Genomic DNA, 25,456 nt, shown 5'->3' with positions numbered 1-25,456 from the left:
AAAAGTAACGTTGATGGTATAATCTTTATTGACACAATTCACCTTGGCACGGTACCAAATATCGTCATTAAATTTCGCGGCGATCAGTTGGCCGGTGACTGGCATATATTCTGAATACGTGGACTTCTCGTAAGTTTCATTAAGCAGGGAAGTAAGCGAATAAACAATTCTTTAGCAGTGTTCATGAACCAAATCCAAAATGAGTTCGGTGTCAAGAAATAGCATACTACAATATCAAAGGATATTGTAGAGGGTAATACATCATTAGGTACGTTTGAAGCCATTATGACGTTGATATCCGCTGTATGAGTTGCCTAAAATTATCCAAAGGTTGTTTAAATCGTGTTACTGGAAATAGTATGAACAGGGTCTCCAAATGTGGAGGAGGTTCACTTTTACGCTATAGACATTTTTAGACCCTTTCCATATGACGTCACATTAGGCATCTCGTGGACAAATTAACCTAGCATAAATTTTGCAAAAATGTAAATTTTGGGCCAAATACAGAAATATTTACTAGTGTGAGAAACTTTGCTTCGTTAACTGCTTTTGACCGCTATATAAACCTTCACCGCTCGCGTAGCAAGGTAACATCTGGAGGACAACTTTTAATGATTATGACGTCAGTGCAACGGGTCGATACTTAATTTTAAGGTAGGTTACAGTTGGTAATGTAAACAAACGCTTTCTTTACATAATTATTGAATCGCCATATCTCTGTCCTGTCAGAGTATTTATTACTATTTATTTCACTATATCTCTAAATGAATAAGAAATAGAGTTTATGTTCAATGAAAATCATGCGAAATTTGGATAATTCATAAATCATGGAGTCCCCAATGGTATGAGCAGAACCGCCGCTGTAACATACATGTCTTTAAGAAAGCCAATCATAATATGTAACTTTCTTTGCGAATCTTTGTGCGAATTAAAATCATAGTGCGAATTAAAAAATTGTTTGATTTCACGCATGTTTACAATGTTTGGAAATAGATTCGCATTCTAGCTCACCATTGGGAGAATACAGTATTCTATATAAGGATGCTCGTTGCCAAACCACTTGAAAACAAATTAATTGTAACTTACCACCCTTGGATCAGAATTAAGCTCTTCGCAAGGAGATTCTCTTGATATTACAACACCCGAATCCTGACAAAAAGAACTATCGAGGGAAACATCACCGTCATTTCGCTGTTCTGTATTTGGCTTGGCTTTCCTTGAAGTTGAGGACTCCAATGAAATATCAATACAGTCAAAGTCACTATCATTATCAAGATCGTCAGGCGCAGACATGGGTCCGTTTGTTGCTACTGGAACCTTTACCTCTGACTTGGCAGGTTTAGAGTTATTCTGATAGGTACACACAAGTTTATGTCGTACTCTGTCGATCTTTTGGCATTCCCTACTGCAGTACGGTGCCTTACACGCAGAACACCGTTGTTTGCACAATTTGTCACAGCATGTACAAGGCATCATTATCCGCGGTGTTGCTATTAACAATGATAAAGATATACTTAACGGACCGTATATAGGTTAAAATAGCGAAATGCAGTATTATTTTATATAGAAGCACGTGGTTGCGTTTGAAACAAGGATTTTTCGTCCATTTTTAGAAGGTAGTCCTACTAGGGGTGTTGGACACGGGAAACATGTACAGAGATAAGGTATTTTGTAGAATAATATGCAATCGCTGTCGACCCGTGATTTTGGAAGAATTAGGAATATATGTTATATATTCCTAACCGCGCTCAATCAATTAATGTGGTTTGGCCAAGACCTTACAGTAGGTGAAAACCGCAATATAAAAGGCAATCCCGAGGTATTTATTTGCGCTTAAGTAATTTGTGGCATCTGTATCAACTGTATATCATCTGTTTACAATGAAATCTAATGAAGCTGCCACTCAGCTTCTATTCATTACAAAACACTTAAATTACACAAAAGTAATTTCATCTAACCGTATATATACCTGCAGATCCATTATTAGCCTCAGGAAATAATTCCTCATTCATGATCGACTCACTCTTGATCACGTTTGACAGTTGTTGTGGTATGCAAGAATTTTGGTCGCTATTTTTGTAGTTTGCTTCTCCTTTTAAGCGGCCTAAACTTTGGTCACAAACATTTTTTCCACCCCTAAAATTGAAGTGATGTTGGTCGTAATTTAATAGAGTACAGACCATTTCAAGGTACTTTTCGCATGATGCGGATATATGGATAATAGATTCAATGGTGGAGGAGATGTATAAGGAGGATCGGATCAGGCAATATATAACATCATACATCATAAATGCTTGCCGATGTTTTTCCAATAGCGAAAGAAATACATTGAACCCGTTCGTTGTTACACGGGATATGTTAAATAATTAGGTAAAAGAAACATTTTTCGTGTTTCTATACAGTTTTACTATAAATTTCGAGGTGACTATTGATTTTCCTGCATTCTGATTAGTCAAGATTCACTGTCACTAGTCAGTGACTATAGCTTTTTGTTTTTGTTTTTCAAATAAGAAATTTGAAGTAATTATAATTTTTTATGAAATTAAGAATTACGCTCGTACTATAAATGGTATCAATATAAATATTTGAAGGTAATGCATCACCGGTTGGCCGTCTACATGCTGCATTACGTTGCATGTATTTATAGACTTTCACAGTTAAGTGAGAGTTAATACTTCACTATAGCTAAACCTTCAAAATGTCAAAAGTTCAAAACTTTATATAGACCGATGACGAAGTATCCCTACTTCTAAATGTTGCCCACGGATATAAAACTAATCAGATACATGCCGGTTTTGACTGGGAATCAGTTAAAACAAATATGTTGACATCACAGAAATGTTTGTCAAACGATACCCAACAACTGTAAATGGTGTAATTGACCGTGAAAACTTTCCAAAGTTTGATCCAAAAAAGCAATTCAGTAAAGGAAGAGTATACTAACAAAGATCAAAGCCATCCGAGTTAAGTACAAAGCCTCGATAGTGAAAGACGAAGTGGGGGAGGGCGTATAGTGGCCACCTTCTTCGATATATGTTCAAGCATTTGGGCAGGTTCCACGTCGGAGTTGCGTCCTTTAATATTAGCGACCTTAAGCAAGTAGGACGCAAACGCGACGACGACGGCTATCAATACAATGGGTCATTGAAAAGAAATGAACAATTAAAGACCCATGATGGGTTTTAGAAGTCGTCTTCGTTCTGTTTACAACGGGAAAACGTGGTTTTTTACGTCTTGCCTAGAACGGGTGCATTTCAGGACCCAGCGAGCCCTACCTCGAATTACGCTCTACAGAATTGTCCTTGAACATAAACACAATGTTCTTAACGCCTTATACTCACTAAATCGGTACAATTAATAATATACAACAACAACTTTGCCATAGCATTTATTTAAAGAGTATTTCAACCGCGCCGCCGTCGTGCTGCCGTCCTACATGCTTAAGGTCCCTATTGGTTCAGTTGAGAACGATGCCGGAGAAAAAGAAGACGAAGTAGCTGAATTTACAACTGCACAATTAGATCACGAAAAAAATGGCTGTACGCCTGCCATTGCGATGACTACGATGTCGACGAAAGTTCCACCTTTGTAAAAACTCCATCAAACAAACCAACGTCACCCGAACATCTGGACGAAGAGATTTGATTGATTATATTGAAGACCAACGGAATAGGAAAATGAAAAAGAAGCTACCGGCAGAGAAAGTTATGATTGATAGCATACCGTTTTCAAGCTCTTACGATTAGCGTTACGATTTCACATTTTTTCATACCGCCATCGCGGGTAGGAGCCCCTAAAAGTAAGAATTTCGTTTCGTTTTCAAACTCTGCCGGTATCATGCATGTGAACGGGATTTCTTGAAGCCTTTCTTGTAGGTATGACCCAGGCCTCTGGCATTTTACCTACGAAATTTCCGTGTGGAGGCCTGGATCATAAGAACAAGAAAGGCTTCATCAGTGGGCTTTATATTCCGCCATCTTGGCTTCAAATTTTTCGCATTTCATTCAGTACACTGCTCGACACCTATACAATGAATAACAACATCAAGTACTGTGCCGTTAAGGGTGTACGGATACTAAACTGGTCTTTTCTTCGGTGTGATGCGTTGGCACTATATACTTCGTTTGGTTAAAAATGACAAACCAATATCTGTTGTCCAACATTTAGTCTGGTGACTGGTGATGTGACTTTATTATCTCGGTACAATATTAGCAAGTTTCCATTCGTCTGGAAAAACGCCCGTCGCAAGTGACTTATTCAAAAGCTTCCCGTACGTCCATATTCTTTCTTCGGGATAAGACGCAAAATATCACCAGTTATCCAGGGTAACGATGACCTCTTGCCTTTTGAATTTTTTGTGAGGATATACTCACGTGTTGCACTTGCAAACTTTTTTTACATTGCGACCACGCAACGTTCACATTTGTACTGCTTTCTATAATGTTCGCAAGGTCAATGTTATGCAAAGTCGAGCGCAGCCCTTGGAAGTAGCCTTTTTGGTAGTCGTACATGTATTTATTCAGTTTAGTTGGAGCTTTCACATCAGCGCCCACCTCGAAAACAATACATGATGATCAGTAACAATCCCACTCTCTTTGGGTTGCAAAATATCAATCGCTTTAACTTGATCAGGTCCAAGATGTTTTCACCTTTAGTTGGTATAAATGGTTTACTTGCGTAAGGAAGTAGTCATTCAAAAGTTCGGTAAAACGTAATTCGTGAATCTAATCAATTTCTGTCTGCGTTAGGAGGTCTATAGCCAGTAGCGTAGCCAGCCTGACGATTTGTCCCGCTATGCTAATATTTTGGTGTTTATTGACGGTGAAAACAATGAATTTCTAAAGAAATGAATAATTATAATAACACGAAATTTACATAGCGGGACAAAATCGTCAGGCTGGCTACGCCACTGTCTATAGCAGCAGTATACGCATCGTTTGGTTCTTGAGTTCGTCATCAATTCTACAGAGACTAATTCAAGTTTGCGTTGTTATTCGACTGTTTCGTGTACAGAAAGAAACGAACTTCACTTAACCACCAATAATACACCACCTGCACGGCTTCCTCTGTCCTTTCGATGATCTCGTAATCGTTTGATAATACTTCTGCGTCACTGATATTTTTGTTCAGCCATGTTTCCGTGACAAAGGCGAGGTTAGCATTTTCTCCGTAAACAAGATATTGCGCGAGATAGACTTGTTTCAATTTGTCTTCCGAGTGGACAATTTGGAGCAGGATTAATTTCAACATCGTTTGAAAACAGGATTAGTATTAAAGGCGAACACGACCTTTGCAACAGTTTTCGTCCGTGTGAAATTCGGATAATAGATAGTGATCAAATTTTCTTGATGCAAGAACTTTTGTGGTAGCGAAGAACAAGTTTATATTCTTGAGAACATTGACGACCATAATTAATCACACAAAGATAACGACGTAAAACAATTTGGGTAAAATCATGTTCATTTACGCAATGAATTTATTTTATCAAGTTTGAAAAACTTTATAACGTCCGTCTGATGGGCCGAAGCCCATCTGACATGCAGTGGCAACCTGGAGGCCTCACTAAATCAATCAATCCGTAGTAGCGACGAGCGGTGTGTACATGGGCATGCAGGGACGTAATCAACGCGAGCTGATGACTCGCGCTTATTAGCAATTCCTCGTTCAAGATCAAGAATTACAATGATCTATTCCCTAGAGAAGGATGATTATTTCTGACTTTGGTTTCCTCACCCTCTAAAAAGTCGAGAGCGATTCGCTCTAACGTCACCAATGAGCAATATAGATAGTAATATAGATTAGTAATACTAGCCCTTTGAAAAAGTTTGGCTAAAACTTTTTTTACGATAAGAAGGCTTTGACTCAAATGTCAAGGTAATACCGCAGCACTTGTTCCCTAAATGAGAATGCGCTGAAACTTTCCAGGGATGTAGTTTATGATAGTTAAAACCAAAAGAAAAGTCGGGGTGCCGACGTCGCCATTTCAATTTTTTTATCGTTTTACATAAGTATTTGTAATTGCGCAACTGTAATTGGATTCATCAATGATCCTTAACCGTTGAATATACACTCTTGTGTAAGTAGTGAAATACAAGAGGAAAGGGTGTTTCAGTGAGTTCAAAAGCTACTGTCGCAAAAAAGTCTTTTTCCCAAATTCCAAAGATGTTTTATTAGGTTTTTTTTCCAGGAGTATGGGCAAAAAGTTCAATATTGCGAGTAGTAAGTAGGGATCCAAGGATAGTGCAAATTTCAAAAATGCGGAATTACCTTGGCTTAAAATAAGGAAAATATGTTTAAGCTAGCGAAGTTTCGAAAGCGAAAGCGCGAAACAAATATAAGGATAAGAAAAACTTTGAGCGGCAATGACCCACATTAACGTTGTTTGTAAACTTCAACGCTTAGAATCAGGGGTGGATCCAGCACTAGTGCACCAATTTGCATGACACAAGAAAACTGCTCAAAATAGCCATTTTGTTTTGTAATGCAATTAGTGCACTAGTGCTGGATCCACCGAAGTACTCAAACGACCTACACATATATCAAAAGATTTCCCAATAACTGTATGCGTTCGCGTACGCTTAGAATACCGTTATTCGCTAAGTGCAAACTTTTTATAGGCAAAACGCTATATTACACTTCGCCTATAAACTGACTCAAAAACTCAACATATACAAAATTTTGAATCTAACAGGACGTGGTGATTACATTTTGACTTCACTTACCCCTAAGGGAGCTGCACTGTATAACATAAACGCTAGGTGTAATAAAGACGAAGAATAATCAATCAAAGCTATACGTTTTATATACTTACACTTTATGACATTCATCAAAAGGAGATTGTCCATTGTTTGGATTATCTTTGGCAGTTCCATCCGATGAACTGTATTCTTCATCGCGAGAAAAATAATCGTCATCCCGTCTTCTGTGCGCAACTCTAACGCGAAGTTTCTCTTCACTACCAAGACACAATCCATCATATTCCCCAATAGCTTTTAAAGCATCTTTCCAAGTATAAAATTTAACAAAGCTAAAAAATTAATATATTTTTTAAATATTGATTTTATATCCATAAAAAATCCTGGAAAAATAATTTCCACCGAGCAACAGCACGTAATGGACTGCCCTCGTAATGAATACATACGTTGATATGCACTTGATATTATGAAACATGTCAGTCAATCATTATTTACTCACCAGGCAGGCGCTTTAGTAGAAAAACATATAACGCGCGGGTACGAGGCATGCAGAAAGGACTAATCTTTTGTGGGATAATCACTGTTGTGATATCACGAAAAAGCCTCTGTAGGAAAACTCGAGCAAGATTTGATCACTGAACAAAATTAACTTTTTTCCAATTATATATAATTGCGAACGGTGGTGTACTTTATATCAAATCACTAAGAGTCTACTGATTCCACGAAGGTAGCTTCTTCTGCAAAAGTCACGGCCAGTCAAATAGACTGTGTCATTCTGTGCATGACCGATTCAGGAAAGGTTGTGTTTAGTCGTCAGTCTCCTGAACATGTCAACGTGGCTGATGTGATAGAATACAGATTTCCTCGTGTTTGTAATCACGATGACCGCTTTGAATAAAAAAAAGAAACAAATGTACATCCGGAGTATTTTCCAATATAGCCGTTTCGGATGGCCCTACTTTGCAACATGTCTTCGGCTTTTTCAAGTAGCGTTTTGTTCGAACAAATCATGGTGTAGGTTAGCATTGTGTGACATGTGTACTTGCACGTACTATGATTGCGGCCGAATTGGCGCATGCTCGGTGAATCGAAACTAGCCGCTAAGCCCGCCGTCGCGGCTAATTTTTTGGACGTATGGCAGTAGAACTGTAGTCTACTGTTCAATCAGCGTTGTAGGTTACAAGTGTGGGTTGGCGTTAGAAGCTCGGTCCAGCTCTCATATTTTGTTTACTTAAGAGCGGTGACGCACTAGTCGGAGTTGGTCATTTGCTTAATCGACCATTGTTAAAACTTGTTCACAACTTAAAATATTCTTCATCAACTTAAAGTACAATTACCAAATTATTACTTTGTGAACCGTATCTTAAACTTATAAACTATTTTACTAATAATTTTATTAAATTAAGCTTTTCGTGACGTACGGCTTCAAGTGCTTAACCGAGCAAAATATAACAAAGAAATGATTGACATAAACTTGTATCCGCCTAGAAGATCGTGACACTTGAACTTTGTACGACAGTACTATTGTTTGGGAGGAAATCCTATGGGCTGTCACCTCATGACAGGAAAAGTAATTTTGTTATTCCGGAGGGTCATAATAATATTTACTTTACACGACGTTTTATGTAACATGTTCCCCGAGTAATTTCCTCATCGATATTGACCTTCTATTTATTTAACAATGCTAAATTACATTATACAGGGTGTAAAAAAATTAGTTATTTTTAGTTAAATTTAGTTAAAAAATGAAGAAGTACTGGTTCGACAAAAAAGTTCATAAAAATCACCATTTTTCGCCGATGGGAACTGGACGTTTGTTTTATTGAAAATTAGTCCCAAAGAGCTTTAAAATCTAATCATTACTAAAAACTAAAACGCAAATTTATCGCAAAAATTCTGCTTATGTTCAACAATAGAAGTTTGAAGATGTATGGAGGTCTCATTTCGAATTCCCATTGGCGGAAAAATTTGATTTCGAGCAACAATTTTTAAAAGACGATAACTCGGCCAGTTTCTCGATATAAGAACGGTATAAGAACGGTATAAGATCGTAAACTAAATAAGCTAATCTTTGCTGCCATATAAAAAAGGCTGCCATATAAAAAAGATATCGTTTACTTTAGTATTTTATACGCAGCAGCTTGTCAAAGTTGGATTCGAATTTTTTTTATACACACTGTATAAGCGCATTTCGTAACACTAGTGTATACAAGTTGATGTTATTAGAATTGCTAATTTAGGGTAACATAAATACCAGGTAATTCGATGTGATCATTAACCGCATTGGTGGCCCTTTGGGAATACCATGCATCAAGAAACAAACGTTGTCGGTAATTGTTTGCTTTGTCTACAGGGTGTATTAAAAAACTGCAAATACCATAGTTTGTATGCACAAGATTATACAATAGAATTAAGCACATAACACTAGGGTACGCAAAACACAATGGTTAGGGAGCGTTAGTAAACATGGTAACCCTGGGAAACATATATATATACACTAGCGGTCAAAAAGAACTGCTCAAATTGGTATTTCATGTATAGGCAAAAGTTTTATCTTGTTACAAAAGATTTTACTTTCTTTTTCCATAAATAATGTTTACCGCGTGTGGAAATGTCCCACATTCTTCGCCAAGTCTTTTGACCTAGATAAGCGTTAAATCAAAAGTCGTAGTTTATTCCAGTTTCAACAAGAGTTATTCAGTCGATAAGAAGAATTTAAAGCAAGTTACGAAATCATGGGTCCAAAGCCAAGAATCAGTCTTGAACGTCGAGGAATGGTGCTGGCATTGTCGAACGAAGGCTACTTCCAACGCAAGATTGCTAGCAGAATTGGCTGCAGCCAAAGAAATGTCAGTGACATCTTAAGAAGAAGAGACTCACTGGCAGCGTTAAAGATTGCAAGATACTGGGCAGGAAAAGAAAGACAACAAGAAGAGAAGACAACATCTTGGTTCGAAAAAGCAAAGCTGATTGCTTTAAAACCGCTCCCGAGATTAAAGCAGAGATGCAAAATGAGCATGGAGTCAATATCTCTGTTTCCACCACCCAACGAAGGTTAAGAGAAGCTGGTTCAATGGCTGCAAACCAAAGGAAGAAGCCACGTCTTTACCTCGCCGCACAAGAAAGCACGTCTTCAATTTGTGAGGATGCACAAAAACTGAACAACAGAACAGTGGTCAAAAGTCATCTTTAGTGACGAGTCACGATTTCTACTCCATAGGAGTGATAATCCATAGGAGTGATGCAGAGATTACAACGCTTTCCACCAGGTTTGTAAGAATAAGCATGCCGCAATACTGACCACTTCAACTCGAATTCCGTACCGTCTTTTTTCAATCCCCAGATGTACTTGGAGGGTTCCGTCTCTTTTTCGTATTTCTCATTGTTAATCGATTTCTTGTGGTTACGGTATCTTTCCTTGAACGTATTTGCCGTCATACATTCGACAGAATCTGTTCATTTAATGGTCACTGACCATATTTATAACGCTATTGACGAAAAGAAAACCACTGTCTTGGTTTTGCTTGATTTGAGCAAGCATTCGACAGTATTAATCACGATCTTCTCTTACACTAATTAAAGCTTTGCGGTATTTCATTGTCTACACTTGAATGGTTTAAGAGTTACTTCTCTGGCCGAATGCAAGCTGTTCGTACTGGTAATGAAACATCTGAGTTACTCCATGCAGCTGTAACGAAAGGAGTCCCACAAGGAAGTATCCTCGGACCCTTGTTATTTAATATCTTATTAATGATTTTCCAACTATTCCGCTAAAGAGTAATTTGGAAAGCTACGTTGACGACTCTAAATTGTTTTCATCATTTCGTGTCAGTGAAATGGAAGATGTGGTATCGATAGTGAACGAGGACCTTTCTACTGTCGCTACATATTTATGTAATAACAGTCTTCTAGCAAACCCTGGTAAAACCAAGATAAATGTTCTTTGGTACATCCCAAATGTTGAAAAAATCCAAGGAAATATCAAGTTTACGTTTCTCAGGACGGCTATACAACCGGTGGACAACGCCAAAGATCTCGGCTTGATTATGGACTCGAGTTTGTCCTTTGACGCTCGCATTGATGAAGTGGTTTCTTCATGCATGAAAAAATTATATCAAATAAATAGGATAAAGAAATTATTTGCTCCACGCGTCCTGGAAATAATAATTCAATCAGTTGTTCTATCGAAGTTGTTTTACTGTTCATCTGTGTGGTCGTCCACTACTCGAAAGAATATTTGCAAACTTCAAACAGTGCAAAATTTTGCTGCACGTATATTAACAGGAGTTCGTAAGCATGTTCATATAACGCCTGTTTTAAAACAGTTGAAATGGTTACCAGTTGAAAAAACTCTATATCTATATGAACCGAGATTGCGTGATGACGTACAAATGCATGAAAAATAGAGCACCAGAATGCTTGTGTCAAAGGTTTATAACACGATCTGACATAAGTCGTCGTGTTACACGTCAGGAAAATAAATTGCATAAACCCCTATGTAGAAATTCCACTGCTCAGAAATCTTTTATATAGAGAGCTATATACAGTTCAAAGCTTCAAATATAATTTAAGGATGAGCCTTCTTAATGAATCTCTAAATTAAGTATAGTTTTCTATACTTACCATACGTATTTTTTATACTTAGTAATATAAATTGTTGTAAAATAGATCTATAGGTAATATAAATAGCATAGGACATTTGTAAATTTGAGCTGAAAAGTCTTGCGAGGAGTTCAAATAAATTATGTATGTATGTATGTATGTATGTCATACCGTCGACTGATGCCACCCTTGCCTTACACACAATGTTTTTAGTTAAGCAGTTTTTATTCAAAGGGCATTCTTCCAAATTCCTGCAGTTGCAATTACCTTGAGTTGGAGCGGTTACGGGTTTTGATAATACTTGCTTGTTGTGACGAGATATTAGGTTTTTAATTTTGGGCATGCAGCTGTAGCTAACTCTGACTGTATTTCGACGGAATAATTTATGTAAAGTATTTGTAGAGGAGAAGTGTTTCTAACTAAATCCATTTTAAGACTTAATTTCATCTACTTAATTCGCTCTACTAACATCTTTTAGTATAATTTCAGTATTGAAAAATGACCTTTGAGCATTCTGATTGGCTCCTTCAGCAGTAACTATGAGGCAATAGTTACTGCTCAGAGCAGTCTGAGCAGTAACTATTGCTTTTCCCCCAAAAAACATGGCTGAAAATACTCAAAATCGTTTTGGAAAAATTTCGGAAGCAGAAATTGAGAACATAAATCAGTTGTATTTAAAAATAAAACTTTTTCAATACTGAAATTATACTAAAACAATTAGTCGCCTCAGGCTCGGTGATTACAAGCCTATATTCACTTCGCCTTCGGCTCAGTGAATATAGGGTTGTAATCACCTCGCCTTCGGCGACTAATTGTTAAATAGTATTGAGCACTCTTTTGACTTTTCCAAAAAACCAAAATTGCGGTCAGATGCAGAAAAAAATTTGTTCTTTGGACCGAAAAACCACAATTTAATCTAAACCATTAAGATGAGAAATATCGTATCATATCGTACTCACCCATATTTTGTATCATTGCAGGAATCTTTTGGAGGCAAAATTTTGCAAGACTGTACCTTGCCAACAGCCAAAAACAAGTTTTTGATACCTTCCTGTAAAAAATAAAAAATACCCATCAACTTTCTTAATAATGAAACATGCACCCTTCCTGGTTTCGTGTTGGAGTTGCTGCCATTTGGATGATGTCAGATGAAACAAAACCAGGCTCAATAGCCCGTGCCGAAAAAGAGCACAGTACGCACTCAACTATATGTAATACACAAACAAAAATCAGAGATTCCAGAATGATGCGAAGGCAAAGGGCTGAAAAAACGTCTGTTTCAGGTATATTAGAGAATTTTTAAATAACTTACGGCTAAACTTCGTCTTATCGTATTTTTTTTTCGTTATAAAATCTAGGAATTCGGGTTTTCCGCCAAAGGAATGAGCTATTCTTAAAGTTCATTGGCTGCATTTCAAGCCTTGTTTAAAAAGCTGATTTTTAACGATTAATTGCAATCCTTCACAATGGAAAAGTATTCCTCCCCCCTGGGCCCCCTCCGGCCGAGACAAGTGGGGCAACCACTGTTAATGTCCCCGATTCCGACTCACTGCAAAGATACGGCATAATTGAAAGGGGAGAACACCGATGTTTTTGTCGATTTGATTAAAATCAAAGCAGAAGAATGCAATGCACATTCAACTTACATTAGTTATAGTTGATGGAATATTGCCAATATATAAGGAGATATCTTCTGCCGGTTTCTCTGGTGACTGTTGCAAACGTTTCTCTGGAGATCTATAATAAAAAGAATTTTAACATCATTGCAGAACATAAATATTCTTAAAAAATTCCCTTACAGGCGGAGAAAATTTTTGCGCTGCTATTTTCAGAGTTCTAAAAGGTTCAGAGTAGGCTACAGAATTCAAACAAAATTAAATTTTAACAGATAAGCGGAAACAAATGGTGCCATATTCCCGAATGATGTGGGCAATTTGATAACTTTACAAGAAACAATTCACGATGACAGGTTTTGCAACGATTTTTTCCATTTATTTCTACTAATAGAACTAACCAGAAGTAAACATAACTAATCTAATTTAAACTAACCAATTAGAAAATAGTGCTTGCGTTGTGATTCGTTTTGGGATTTACTTTTGGGGAATTATGTGAGAAAGCAAAGTCATATATATTACTGTATGCATGTGGCTTTTCGCGGGCAGTCTACCTCGAGCTGCTACCTTCGTTGGAAACTAGAGATTTTCTGCAGAGCTTTAAAAGATTTATAGCCAGGGAGGAAGGCCGGACAAAGTAATGCTGAAACGTTCGAAGCCGCAGCTAAATGGCTGATAACAGCGCAGAAAGACGAGAAACTCGACGATTTCCTGGCATCAAATCAATCAAAGCCGCGCCCCTTGGTGAGCAGTTTGAGAGATTAATCAGACTGGTGAAAAGAGCTTTAAACAAAACGATCGGGAAAAGTTGCCTCAAATGGAACGAGTGCCAGGAAGTTTTACTTGGTTTCATCACTATTGAGGTTTCACTAAATAGTATAGGCCTCTCAGTTATGTCGAGTACGATGTAAAGTTGCCTACACTGACACCTAACTCTATGTATTCGTCGGATCAACGTGTGAACCAGAGCTTGAACCATGAATCATGTTGAAGAAGTTGATTTGCGAAAACGTGCGAAGTATCTACTAAAGTGTAAAGATGCTATGTGGCAAGGTGGACAAACGAGTATCTTCGTGGCTTAAGAGAACGTCATAGTCAGAAAACCAAGAAAACCTCATTTACTGTAGCGGAAGGTGATGTAGTGATAATCCAGTCAGATGAACGAAGTAGAGAAAAATGGCCTCAAGGACGTTAATGTATAGTGTTAGATAACAATCACTATAATATTTAACAATCATTCGCTGAAGGCGAGGTGATTATCGAGGAATATTTCCCGAGACGAAGTCGAGATGAATATTCCCCGATAATCACCGAGCATAAGGCGAATATTTGTTTTAGCATTTTTCCACAAGGGAATTGACACAAGAACTGCATTTGCTCGCTTATCTCTTTGCAGGAAACGTCCACAAAACGGCTAGCCGTCAAGGTGAATATTAAAGCATAATACGACAAATTTGACCAATCAGAATGTAGGATTTTTCATATTCACTAGTGCAAAAATAGGTACGCAGCGCGTACATGTGACAACCGCTCTGTCTTTGTCATCTGAGTGGTATCATGGATATGGCTGGCAGAATAACTAGTGCTAATAGTTGTACCCGTTTGTCTTGCATTTGGAGTTCGAAGTCGCACCATTCAGTTTACCTTTTTTCAAAGGTGACAGGTTGTGTATGTAGCCAATAACGGCCGGATTATTTCTTCTTGAAGCCATGAATATCGTCTGATTAAACTGATTCACTGAATCAGCACGGTAAACTGGGTGTGACTTTTTATACTAAAGCGCGTGGTTGACACTACTGTATAGGGTGTCTCAAAAAAAACGCGACAACTTAAATATGCAAGAATATTAATATTGTTCGGGTTTGCACCATCGTTCAGCTAAAATGACTTTTAGCATTTCAAATGAAGGATTAAGAGCCATTTTCAATTCCCAGAGGTGCGTATCTATTGCGCTTTAGAGCTGTATTAATGTTCTGCATATTTAAGTGATTGCGTTTTTTTTAAGACACCCTGTAGTCCAAAGAATGGGCCATGTCATTACCGGAGGTCATTGGTGCATGTGTAAAATCCTTTGTCAGTCAGAGAAAAATACAATGGATCAGTGACGGCCTTTTATTTTGCGTTCCTGCCTGTACTTATGTTTACAGAAACTGATTGTGCATGTGAGCTATATACTAAAGTTTCAGCAGACAGCATTCACATCTACAAATATTACATGTTATTATTAAAGTATAGAAATTGCATTTGGTTTTGCAACGCATCCGCTGTATTGATTAAGAGCGATTAGCCGTTTTCACATCAGAAGACGAACAAATCGTCTATAGACAAACAAACCGCCTGCTGTCGGCGGTCTGCAGGTGTCGTCTAATTACTGTAGCTGTTTTCACACTAGAAGACCATATGTGTCGTTTAAATATTGATTATTATATTTGAGTAAGACGTGCAAAGTTCAAACAGCTCAAAAATGTAAGCAAAACAACGTACGTATAGAAAAGCTGTGTTGATACTAAAATAATTTGCATTTGAATTGCATATTTGATTGCACCGGAAAGGTTGGCGATAAATGGCGAAAACTGCCGAGTGTGATGTACATCAGTTGTGTGACGAGTGTGACGTCATGGTCGAAGACAAGCATTCAAGCAAGCAAGCAAGCAAGCAAGCAAGCAAGCAAGCAAGCAAGCAAGCAAGCAAGCAAGCAAGCAAGCAAGCAAGCAAGCAAGCAAGCAAGCAAGCAAGCAAGCAAGCAAGCAAGCAAGCAGCAAGCAAGCAAGCAAGCAAGCAAGCAAGCAAGCAGCAAGCAAGCAGCAAGCAAGCCTCTGACATAGTGGCTACCGCTTACGCGGTAGTCACAAAAATACTAATTACTAGCTGTTGCTCGGATAGGGACTGTTTAGACGAATAATTAATAGATTTAAATTAGGCTTATATAATATGTAGAGCGAAAGGTGAAAACTCTATAGACAAAGAAGAGATTAGACGTGTTAAGAAAGCGAGCTGTCGCGGTAAAATGTCGCATGTAACAAAGATTATAAATCGAATAAATGCTTTGATGCTTGAGCAGGCGGGAGTGAAGGAAATCGAGAAGAATACACTTAAAGAAGCACTTGAAGGGGACAAAGCGTACCACAACGAACACGTACTTAGTTTAACAGATGATATATAGACATGAACCTTGCCCTCGACAAGCTGATTGAGCTTGAGGAGAAGACAATACATTGTTTGACTCAAGCGGACGAATACATTATAGGATGTAGCAAGAACTGTTGTTCGAGTTCGCGTTCATCTAAAAGCAAAAAACAAGTAATTTCGGAAAAACTGTCGTGTAAATAGAAAGAAACCGCCGATTCGGAAAAGGATCGCCAAGCAGAGGAAAGAATTGAAAAGCTCAAAGAAAAATTAAATTATGAAGAGAAGCTGCAAGAGGTTAAGGTTCAAGCGTTGGAGCTTGAAATTGAAATTCATCGTGAGATGCGATGCCGTAAAGCAGAGCGCGAGTCAAACAAAAACTGATAAATCTGATATAACTCATTCGGTTGACGTAAAGCGTAGAGTGAAAGGGAAAGATTTGATCATTAGAAATCAAAGGTTTGAAGAGTGTACGTTCAAGAGTGGATGTTGATGCACTTCGAGTCCAATGTCCTGTATACTCAGGATTAATCCCCGCAAGTGCTAGAGCGTTCTTTAACCATCTTGACACCGTCTGAGCCGTTATGGGTGCATGAGGGGAAACTATTGCCAACAAAAGCTTAGATGATCTGTGGAATTTCGCCGTCCTGCCCCGGTATTCCATCCGAGTACGGACTACGCAGAATTTGGCATTCTCTGGATATGCAGATTATCTATTATATATATGCTAGATTGCTTAACATGAATCGTCAAGGAGAACTCCCATGATTCATCTATCTCAGTAAGGAACGACAGGTCTAATGCTGCTAGTTCATGGGCCCGTGCTGCTGATGTTAAGGCTAACAGCAAAACTAATTGCCACGAAAGTTCTTTCAAGCTAAGTTCCTCGACTGGCTTTTGTGCCTTCATAAATGCTAACACATCTCTAACCCACCATGTAGTCCCTAGGCCGTGGGGGTTTAGCTTGAAGATCCGCTTCATAAACCGCGACATTATGGGTAGTTTCCCCAGCGGAACATTACCTATTGGGTCATGGGTTTGAGAGATAGCCGATCTGTATTCTCCGATCGTCCTGTAGGCTAATTTATCCTGGTCTGCTAACTCCGCCAGAAAGAAGAGAACGCTGTCTACAGGGGCAGTAAAGGGACACAAAGACCGTTTAGCACACCAGCCTGCCCAAGCGTTCCATGGGCCTGAGTACCGCTTCTCGGTGGCTTCACTCCAGGATGATAGGAGAATTCTTGTAGCCGCCTCTGAAAGTCCTGAATTGCGATAGCGTTCCCGGATACGGGCCATACCGTCAGTCGGAGCTTGTCTTGGAGGGGATGTTCCTTCTATGGCTCGAACGGAAGCGAAATCAGCAGATCCAGTAGCTGAGGAAACCATGGTTGTCCCTGCCAACAAGGGGCTAGAATCAGAGCTGCTGCCTTGTCCTGCCTTATCTTGTTCAGGATCCGCGGAAGTAATATCACTGGGGGGTATATCCAGCTCCTCCATCTGCCCCAGTTGCATCGGAAGGCATCCGTTGAAATTGCTGTTGGGTCTGGGTGACGAGAGACATATTGTGGAAGAACATGGCTGGTCCGTGACGCGAAGAGGTCCACTGATGGCCGGTAGAACCGTTCTACCACCCGCCTGAAGAAAATCCGGGCGTAGACACCACTCCAGGTTGTTGTTGAAACATCTCGATGCTGCATCCGCTACCTCGTTCGATGTTCTAGGGATGTGCTGTGCCGTGACCCAAGACTTTCTCTCCAGCACTAGGCCCCACAAGTCCAATGCCTGTGCCGAGAGGGCATGAGATCTGGTCCCCCCCCTCTTGTTCACATATGCGACGGCTGTTGCATTGTCCATCTGCAGCAGAATGTGTCTGGGGGACTTCTCGGAGTTGAAAAAGGCTTGTAAGGCCAGGTATGCTGCTTTCAGCTCCAACATATTGATATGAGATCTTCGCTCCTGTGGGAGCCAACGACCACCGGTCGTCACCCCATTCCAGGTTGCCCCCCATCCAGCTAGAGAAGCATCTGTTGAGATGGTCTGATCGAAAGGTGTTGTGCAAGTGGCTGGCAATTGAAGGTAGCAATTTGAGGCGAAGACCACCACCGGAGTTCTCTCTGGCTCTCCTGGGATAAAGTCAACTGAAATTTCCTGTGGTGCCTGCCACAGTGCAGCCTAGTCCCAGGCCTCTCATTGCGCGTGTTTTATATTTCCGTGACGTCACCGAATGAAACGCGCGCGAGAGGCCTAGCACAAAATGTTTTCAAATCTTAACGGCCCGTTTAATGCTGTCAAATTGAAATTAGAATTGTTATTACAAAGTAACTGTTTGCAATTTACAGCAATAACCGTTATAAAGGAAGCGAGAATAATTTAAATTGGCGGATTGAAGCTTATTATAATCATAAACATGTACGTACGGACTCGAGTTTACTTGATAGTCGATAGCGTTGACAGCGAATGACATTGAAACGTTTGTATGAATATTTCGAAGTCCTGGCCGTATAATTAATATCCCGTAGCTTATTTCAAGCAAATATTTGACTAGCGACGACGAACAAGGCCAGTTAACCGCGTCGTAGATCGTAAACTGACCTCAATACAGAAAGTGGGGACAAAAAGTCCCCACTTTAGCCAAAGTTCCCGCCTCGCCGCGTATAAGGAACGTTAAGAGGCCTAGGGACTAGGCTGGCAACAGCGGTAAATGGCTGTGGCCTGGTCACGTTGAAGGCTGCGATAAAACAGTGGTGCCCTCCAGACATTCGTCTGAGCAGCATGACTCATCCTGCCAACTAGAGAAGACAGCCTCTCCAGGGATGTTTGTTTTGTCTCTAGAATCTGTTTTGCTTCTCGAACAATTTGCTCTAGTTTCTGTGGTGGGAGTGAAATTGACATCTCCACTGTGTTCAGAACTCACCAGTTTCTGAATTGCGTGAGATGAACATTTTCCTGTTGATTGTAAACCCCAGGTTCTGTAGAAGACTGATGACCTGGTGGAAAATCTTGAGCAGAACACCTTTGTTCGAGTGCAGCAGTAGTATATCGTCCAGGTAGACGACTAGACGGATTCCTAATGAACGAAGCAGGGCAACTACAGGTTTCAGGAGCTTGGCGAAGGCCCAAGGGGCCGCTGAGAGACCGAATGGGAGGCAACCGAACTCGTATAGAGTCCCTTGGTATAAGAAGCGAAGGTACTGGCGGTGTCCTAGGTGAATGGGCACAGTATAATAGGCGTCTTTTAAGCCTATCTTCATCAGGTAATCTCCTGGCTGGATTAAAGCCCTCACCACTGGAAGGCTCTCCATCTTGAATGGTTGAGATTCCACAAATCGGTTCAGAGCTCGGAGATTTATAACTGGCCGGTATTGACCTACACTGCTCTCCTTCTCGACTAGATATAGAGTGGACACAAACTGTCCCACCACTGGTTGAACTTGTTTGATGGCTCCCTTGGTAAGAAGCTCCTTGACTGCATTGCTCATTAAGTGTTGTTGTGATGACCGTGGGCGAAGGGAGAATGAGTTAAGGGTATTTTGTATCCCTGAATAGTTTGTAGGACCCAAGGGTCCTGAGTTATCTTTTTCCAGTTCTCCAAGCAACGAATAAGACGACCTGCCGCCAATGGAGAACAATGTTGTCTGTCTATTAACACAGGAAACAGATAATCAGCTTGGTTTGCTTGCTGATGCTGATTCTCCTCGGGCTCCTTGGGTTTTAAATCGTTTTGCACCTGCCCGTCTGGTACTTTGTTCACGATGGTTATAGTTCCATTGGTGTCTCCTTCCACCTGATGTGATGGTGGAAGGTGAGCGCCCTCGAAAAGGCTGACGAAATGGTATGAATATCTTTGATGAGGCAGGTCGATCTGGTGGTGTGCTTATCAAACTCTTGTTGGTAGTGTTATGGTTATGCTCATCTCTAATGCGGTCATGAAAACGATCTGGGAACAGGTGTTGATCCGAGTACGTTTCCCAACTTCAGTTAAATATGGTGAAAACCGATGCTGTCGCCAGGAATTCAGGCGAACATTAGCATTTCCAAGCAGCACCAGAGCGTCTTCAAGCATACCTTTAATCAGGTCAGAGTCTGGCCCCTCCTCATCCTCCTCCATGGGGCGGTCAAGAGCAGTGAGGGCTGCTAGAATGGGTCGTGCAGTAAGAAGGAAAGCCCCTTGCTTCTCTGCTAAGGCATCATCAAAGGTGAAGACATCCTTGGTTTTGTGGTACCCATGTCTCTTCCGTATCTCTTCTTTCATGCCTGCCTCCATGGTGGAGGCAGTTGAAAGGAATTCGATACCCGTTAAGGGGGTAATTCTCTAAGAGCCCCTGCCAGGTCTCCTTGGGAAGAGATTTGGAGAAGGCTTGGATGGTCAGTTCTCGGAGGTCTGTGGCAAGATCTGCCTGCGGGTCCCCCCAGCCAGAAGTCGATGGGGCAGACATCTCTGCCACTGGTGCTGTTGCCTCCTCCGGTTTAGAAGGGGCTTTAATGGCTTCGCCAGCGCCCGCCTTATGGATCGGGACGTCTGGCGCACTTTCGTTACCCTAGAGAGTAACAGAAGGCGGTCATTGACTCAAACCTTCAGTCGTTATGTGGATACGACTACCTAAACACCAAGGGCGACATCGGGGGCTATCGACACCTAGAAGGAGCTCTATATAACCCCCAAGGTAAATAATAAAACCCAAACCCGTAATTTCAATAATAATATACACATAAATATCATAATATATACGAGATAACATGTAAACAATAAGGAAATCTCTATCACCACATTTTCATAATAAAATCGCATCAAAACGCCTGAAAGAAAGGAAGGTTCGGTACTTACGGCTTGTATTTCCGTCGTAGACATATTTCCAAGGAAGATTCCTAGGGGATGCACAATAAAACTCTGGATTTTGATGAATATTTATAAGCTCCGACAAAAAAATGCCACAAGAGAAAAGAGGACGGTTGGGACATGCGCAGTTCGTTTTATTAAAAGTGGTATCAAGACCCCTCGCCGCTCGAGATCTGCAACAGTATTGTGAAGATCAGTCGGAGAAGATGTGAAGGAAAATGGCCCCTTGTTCCCTCAAGATCCATGAAAGCGAACGGGAGGAATCCACAATCAACATACGAAAGAAGCTGTTAGTGGGGGTGAGACTTTCTCCATGACCACGCAAAAGAATCAGTTGATCATGTCAGACTATTGATGTTGAGGAAGTATCCCTATTTGCAAGATGCCGATGTTATTTTGGACAAAAAGGGAATCGACCTATTAATTGGGCAAGATTATCCAATCCTATTGAGGCAACTAGAGACGCGGTATGGGAAGCCAGATGAACCAGGTCATTCCAATTTTAAAGGAGGGGGATTATGAAACACCAAATGATAACCGTCTCGTTTCTCTGCTTCCTGTGGCCTCTAAGACCTGCGAGCGGGTGGCGCTCAACCAAGCGTACGCCGATGACAAAGGACTTGTTCGGTCAGCAAAAGTTATAACGAACAATGGAACAATTTTAGACCTGTTACCCTACCAAGCTTATTTTATTACTACCACAGCAGTAGAGTGTTTATACTCGCCCAGACTGCGCTAGTCTGGAAGGAAGGATGTTTAGACGAATAATTAATCAGATTTAAATTAGGCTTATATAATATGTAGAGACATGACTTAAAGGTCAGAAAGCAAGAGATGGGAAAGTTGAATGTATGAGACATTAAACTAAAGTGAGAAACAAAATAAAACGTGAAAATGTTATTAGAAATTAGAAAATGTGACTGACAAGTTCTTAAAGTTATATCAGGGACACTAAGTTACATTTATTAATACATAATGACATTTACTTTTACTAATAAAACTAAAAGGAAGTCAACATAACTAATCTAATTAAAACTAACCAATTAGAAAATAGTGCTAAATGCGTTGTGATTCTTTTTGGGATTTGCTTTTGGGGAATTATGTAATAAGAAGAATTTAAAATAAAATTAAAAAATCAAGTGATTGTGAAGTCTGAGGTTTTTGGAGGTGATTCCCCATGATTAGGATAAAAAAACCCTAAAGAACCATATGATAAGGAAAGACAGTGGCGTAACAAGAATGAAAACTAGGTGCTTGATATTTGGATGATAAACAACCACCCTCCGCCCCCGCCCAATTATTGTTCTAGCTATGCCCCTGAGTAAAAAAAGCTTCTATCAATCGACCTTTTGCATAATAGACCAACTTTTAATTTAGGCAACTAAAAGGAAATTTCCGAAATGTGCATACTAAATTTAGAAAAATTACCGAGTTTGGCTGCAAAATATTGTAAAGTACGGAAAGCATGCATAGCAATGCGAAGTTGGCAATTTTGTATACTTTTTCACTACGGCCGGAAGTGAGTAAAAAAGTATACAAAATTGTCAAATTCGCATGGCTATATTTTCCGTAATACTGTCAGACATTTTACGGCCAAACTTGGAAATTATACCAATTTTGGTATTTCAACTTTTTAAATTAGATTCTAGAGGTTGAAAGGGTCTAAATTTCGAGTGGAATTATACACACTTCAAATTCAAGCAAGGAACAGTTGATGGAAAAACAAGTCAAGTGGGCAGTGGCAAGATTGCATCGGCATCCATCAACTGTTCCTGGCTTGAATTTGAAGTGTGTATAATTTCACTCGAAATTAAGACCTCTCGAATTTACCTACATCGAGTGAAGTGCCAATAATCATAATTTTTTTAAACTAAATAGATTAAGGATACCAGTAGCCTAAATTTGCCTAATTAGTACAATATGTTACTTACTTTTTGCCAGGAAGTTCAGCTTTAAGGACATTAAAGTATTTATAAGAGTTAAATGTTGCGCAAGAAAAGTCTTCATCCATTGGATTCCATGAATCAATTTTGTCTGTTTTTTTTGCATCTGGTAGGTTGGATTTTTGTACTGTGCTGAAATTAATGAAATTGATGTTTTTAGCACTTACAAGGTTTCATATGTCTTCAATCAGGGTGAGGTTGATTAAAGCCTCTCACCATAGGCGGCCCAAAATTGGCGGCGAAAACTTTTTCGGCAATTTGTGAATTGCATTGACAAATTGCCGAAAAAATTTTCGGCCGCTAATTTTGGGCCGCCTATGCTCTCACTCACGCACTCATTGCAAAAACTAACTCGCAAGCTTGCTGCGGGTAATTTCGTTCAATCACAATGCTTGACAGCTCATTTCAATTAGATGCAAACACTTGCAGCGAGCTTGTGAGTTGATTTTGCTATGAGTGGAAAAGAGCCTTAAAATTATATGTTACCATGGGCAGAGAATGTGCAGTTCTTCCAAAATTATTCGATACCCACTTAAAATGTATATAATAAGAGAAAATGGTACCACAAATGCACACAAATGCAGTACTTTCACCAAGGTAGCTTTTATACTGTATGCTCACACTCTTCCATTAGCCTTCTTTAATAATAGCTATAGAGTTGGATGAAAACTGCAGGGGGAAGAGATGTACAGTAGGAGGCAAAAGTTTGAGTCCAGTCGTTGTAGAATTCCAGTATTAAATCCTGGCAGCGTATTCGAGTTAAGACATGCGTGCTAGTGTTTCAGTACTGTAAACTATATTAATTGCACACTGTTTTGGTCCTAATGATCTAAATTATAACAAAATAAAGTTCTCATTCCTTTACACTGCCCAAGATGGGTGGGAAAAAGGGCAAAGTGATGGTGCACAAGGACAAATAGTTGCATTAAGTATTGAAGGATTCTTTCCTCGTAAGGTCGCAGAAAAAGTGAGAATTTAAAAAGGTTGTATGCAACTAACCTTGGACGGTTCGAAGAAACTAAATCCTACTCAAGCAAACTTTTAGCTGCTTTGGTCATGCTCGGTTTGGCAATATTGAAAGATATAATAGGATCCTAATTAAAGAAAAGTATCATCCAATTCTTCAAGGACATGGAATTTCATCTGGTACAAAGATGATCGCACGTCTAACTACATGATAATCACCCTAAGCACATGCACATCTTCTATGTGCCAGAAATCTTTTAGAAGCAAACTCATTCTGGTGATCTCGTTGTCATGGCTTTCCACCTCATATTCCAGATCTAAAACCTATGGAGCACTTGTAGAACCGTTTTAACCGGAAGAGGGCGAGGCACAGACCCGCCAGCCAGGCTGACTTGAGGCAAGTGGTCAACGAATGCTGGCAAGGTATTGAACGTGTGACATTAAAAAACCTATGGAATCTATGCGAGCAAGAATAAAGGTCATTTCAAGAGCAAAAAGAGGGAACTAAGCAATGACATGTAAATGCATGTTTGCACATTAAAATACGTAAAAATGAATATCATAACATCTCATAGTTGTTGTACAGCATGTATTTTTCTGTTTACTTATTTACTTTTTTCTAGTTCACTTATCGGTAAGGTTTTCTGTAGGATATTAATATATGCTGCTAAAACAATGAAATACAGTCACTGGACTCAAACTTTTGCCTCCTACTGTACATAACCTAAGGTTATCTAATAATTAAGACTTGAAGGTATATTAGAGTCTCATAAAAACCTAATTGACTTGAGTACTAATAGATTTGAGTAATATAGAGCTAGATATGATCAACAATTACACCTGAGTTTCTTCGTCAAATATATTGAGGGGAGGCCCAGCTCAGCGCATTAAAGTTGAAGAATCATACTCTGTATAACTCATTTGGGAACAAAAAGCAAAGTGATGTGATGTGATTGTACTGTCTTATTCATATAACACTTTGTAGCTTTCAATATATCTCATAATTTTTTCAACCAACCAAATCATAAAATGCAGAGAGCCACATTTAGGAAAAAATCAGTTAATTTTACTCTTTCTTTGAGCAAAGTAGAATATAAACAATTGACTCCCAAATAGAATCAGAGTTTATATTATATTATTAGTTTGTGTAATTTTGTAATTTATTTGAGAAAGAGTGTAATTTTAGGGCAATTCATGTTTTGGTGGACCTATTTGGCTAAATAGCCACCCATTTTTTTACATAATCAACCATGACTCCCCAAAACATGTCCCACATATTTGAATATCTACACCAAAGTGACCAAACTGGTGTTCTCACTATGCCTAGTTATAAACAATCAATCCCGTGCTCACAATGAGGCTTTTTGATGATGATGCTATTTGTCCTCGCCGTGAACATGTTTCAGCTTTGAAGGAAGGTGAAATAATAGAGAGAATCGAAGAATTCATATCTGTGTCCGGACTGAACTAATGACACAAGCGTGGTACTACGATAGGAAGGTTGTAATTTTTTTTTAAACGTTCTCCAGCTAAGCTTTTGCTAAGTATCAAAATTGTACCTCACTGCAAAAGGCAAATTCTCCAATTCCATGATCTTCTCTGATACCAAGTAATCAAATGAACGAATTTAGAAAACAGACTGACACTGTGAGTCTGTGATAAAACTGCACGCGT

The 25,456-nt window shown here is 39.4% G+C and overlaps 1 protein-coding gene across 1 annotated transcript; it reads right to left on the bottom strand.

Annotated features, from left to right (window-relative positions):
• Positions 1-83: 83 nt before the first annotated feature.
• Positions 84-25,456, bottom strand: LOC114534182. The gene is made up of 8 exons (XM_028555735.1): positions 25,342-25,456; positions 22,805-22,948; positions 12,944-13,034; positions 12,257-12,348; positions 6,812-7,027; positions 1,970-2,136; positions 1,087-1,490; positions 84-314 (listed from the first exon to the last, which is right to left on the bottom strand). The coding sequence occupies exons 1-8, from the start codon at positions 25,371-25,373 to the stop codon at positions 84-86; spliced, it is 1,377 nt and encodes a 458-aa protein (XP_028411536.1). The 5' UTR covers positions 25,374-25,456.

The sequence above is a fragment of the Dendronephthya gigantea genome, unplaced genomic scaffold, assembly GCF_004324835.1.
Source record: "Dendronephthya gigantea isolate DGI-Jeju-01 unplaced genomic scaffold, DenGig_1.0 000098F, whole genome shotgun sequence".
In the NCBI taxonomy this organism is placed as follows: Eukaryota; Metazoa; Cnidaria; class Anthozoa; order Malacalcyonacea; family Nephtheidae; genus Dendronephthya; species Dendronephthya gigantea.
Note: the sequence above shows the minus strand (reverse complement) of the source record. Positions and strands in the feature narration are given on the sequence as shown.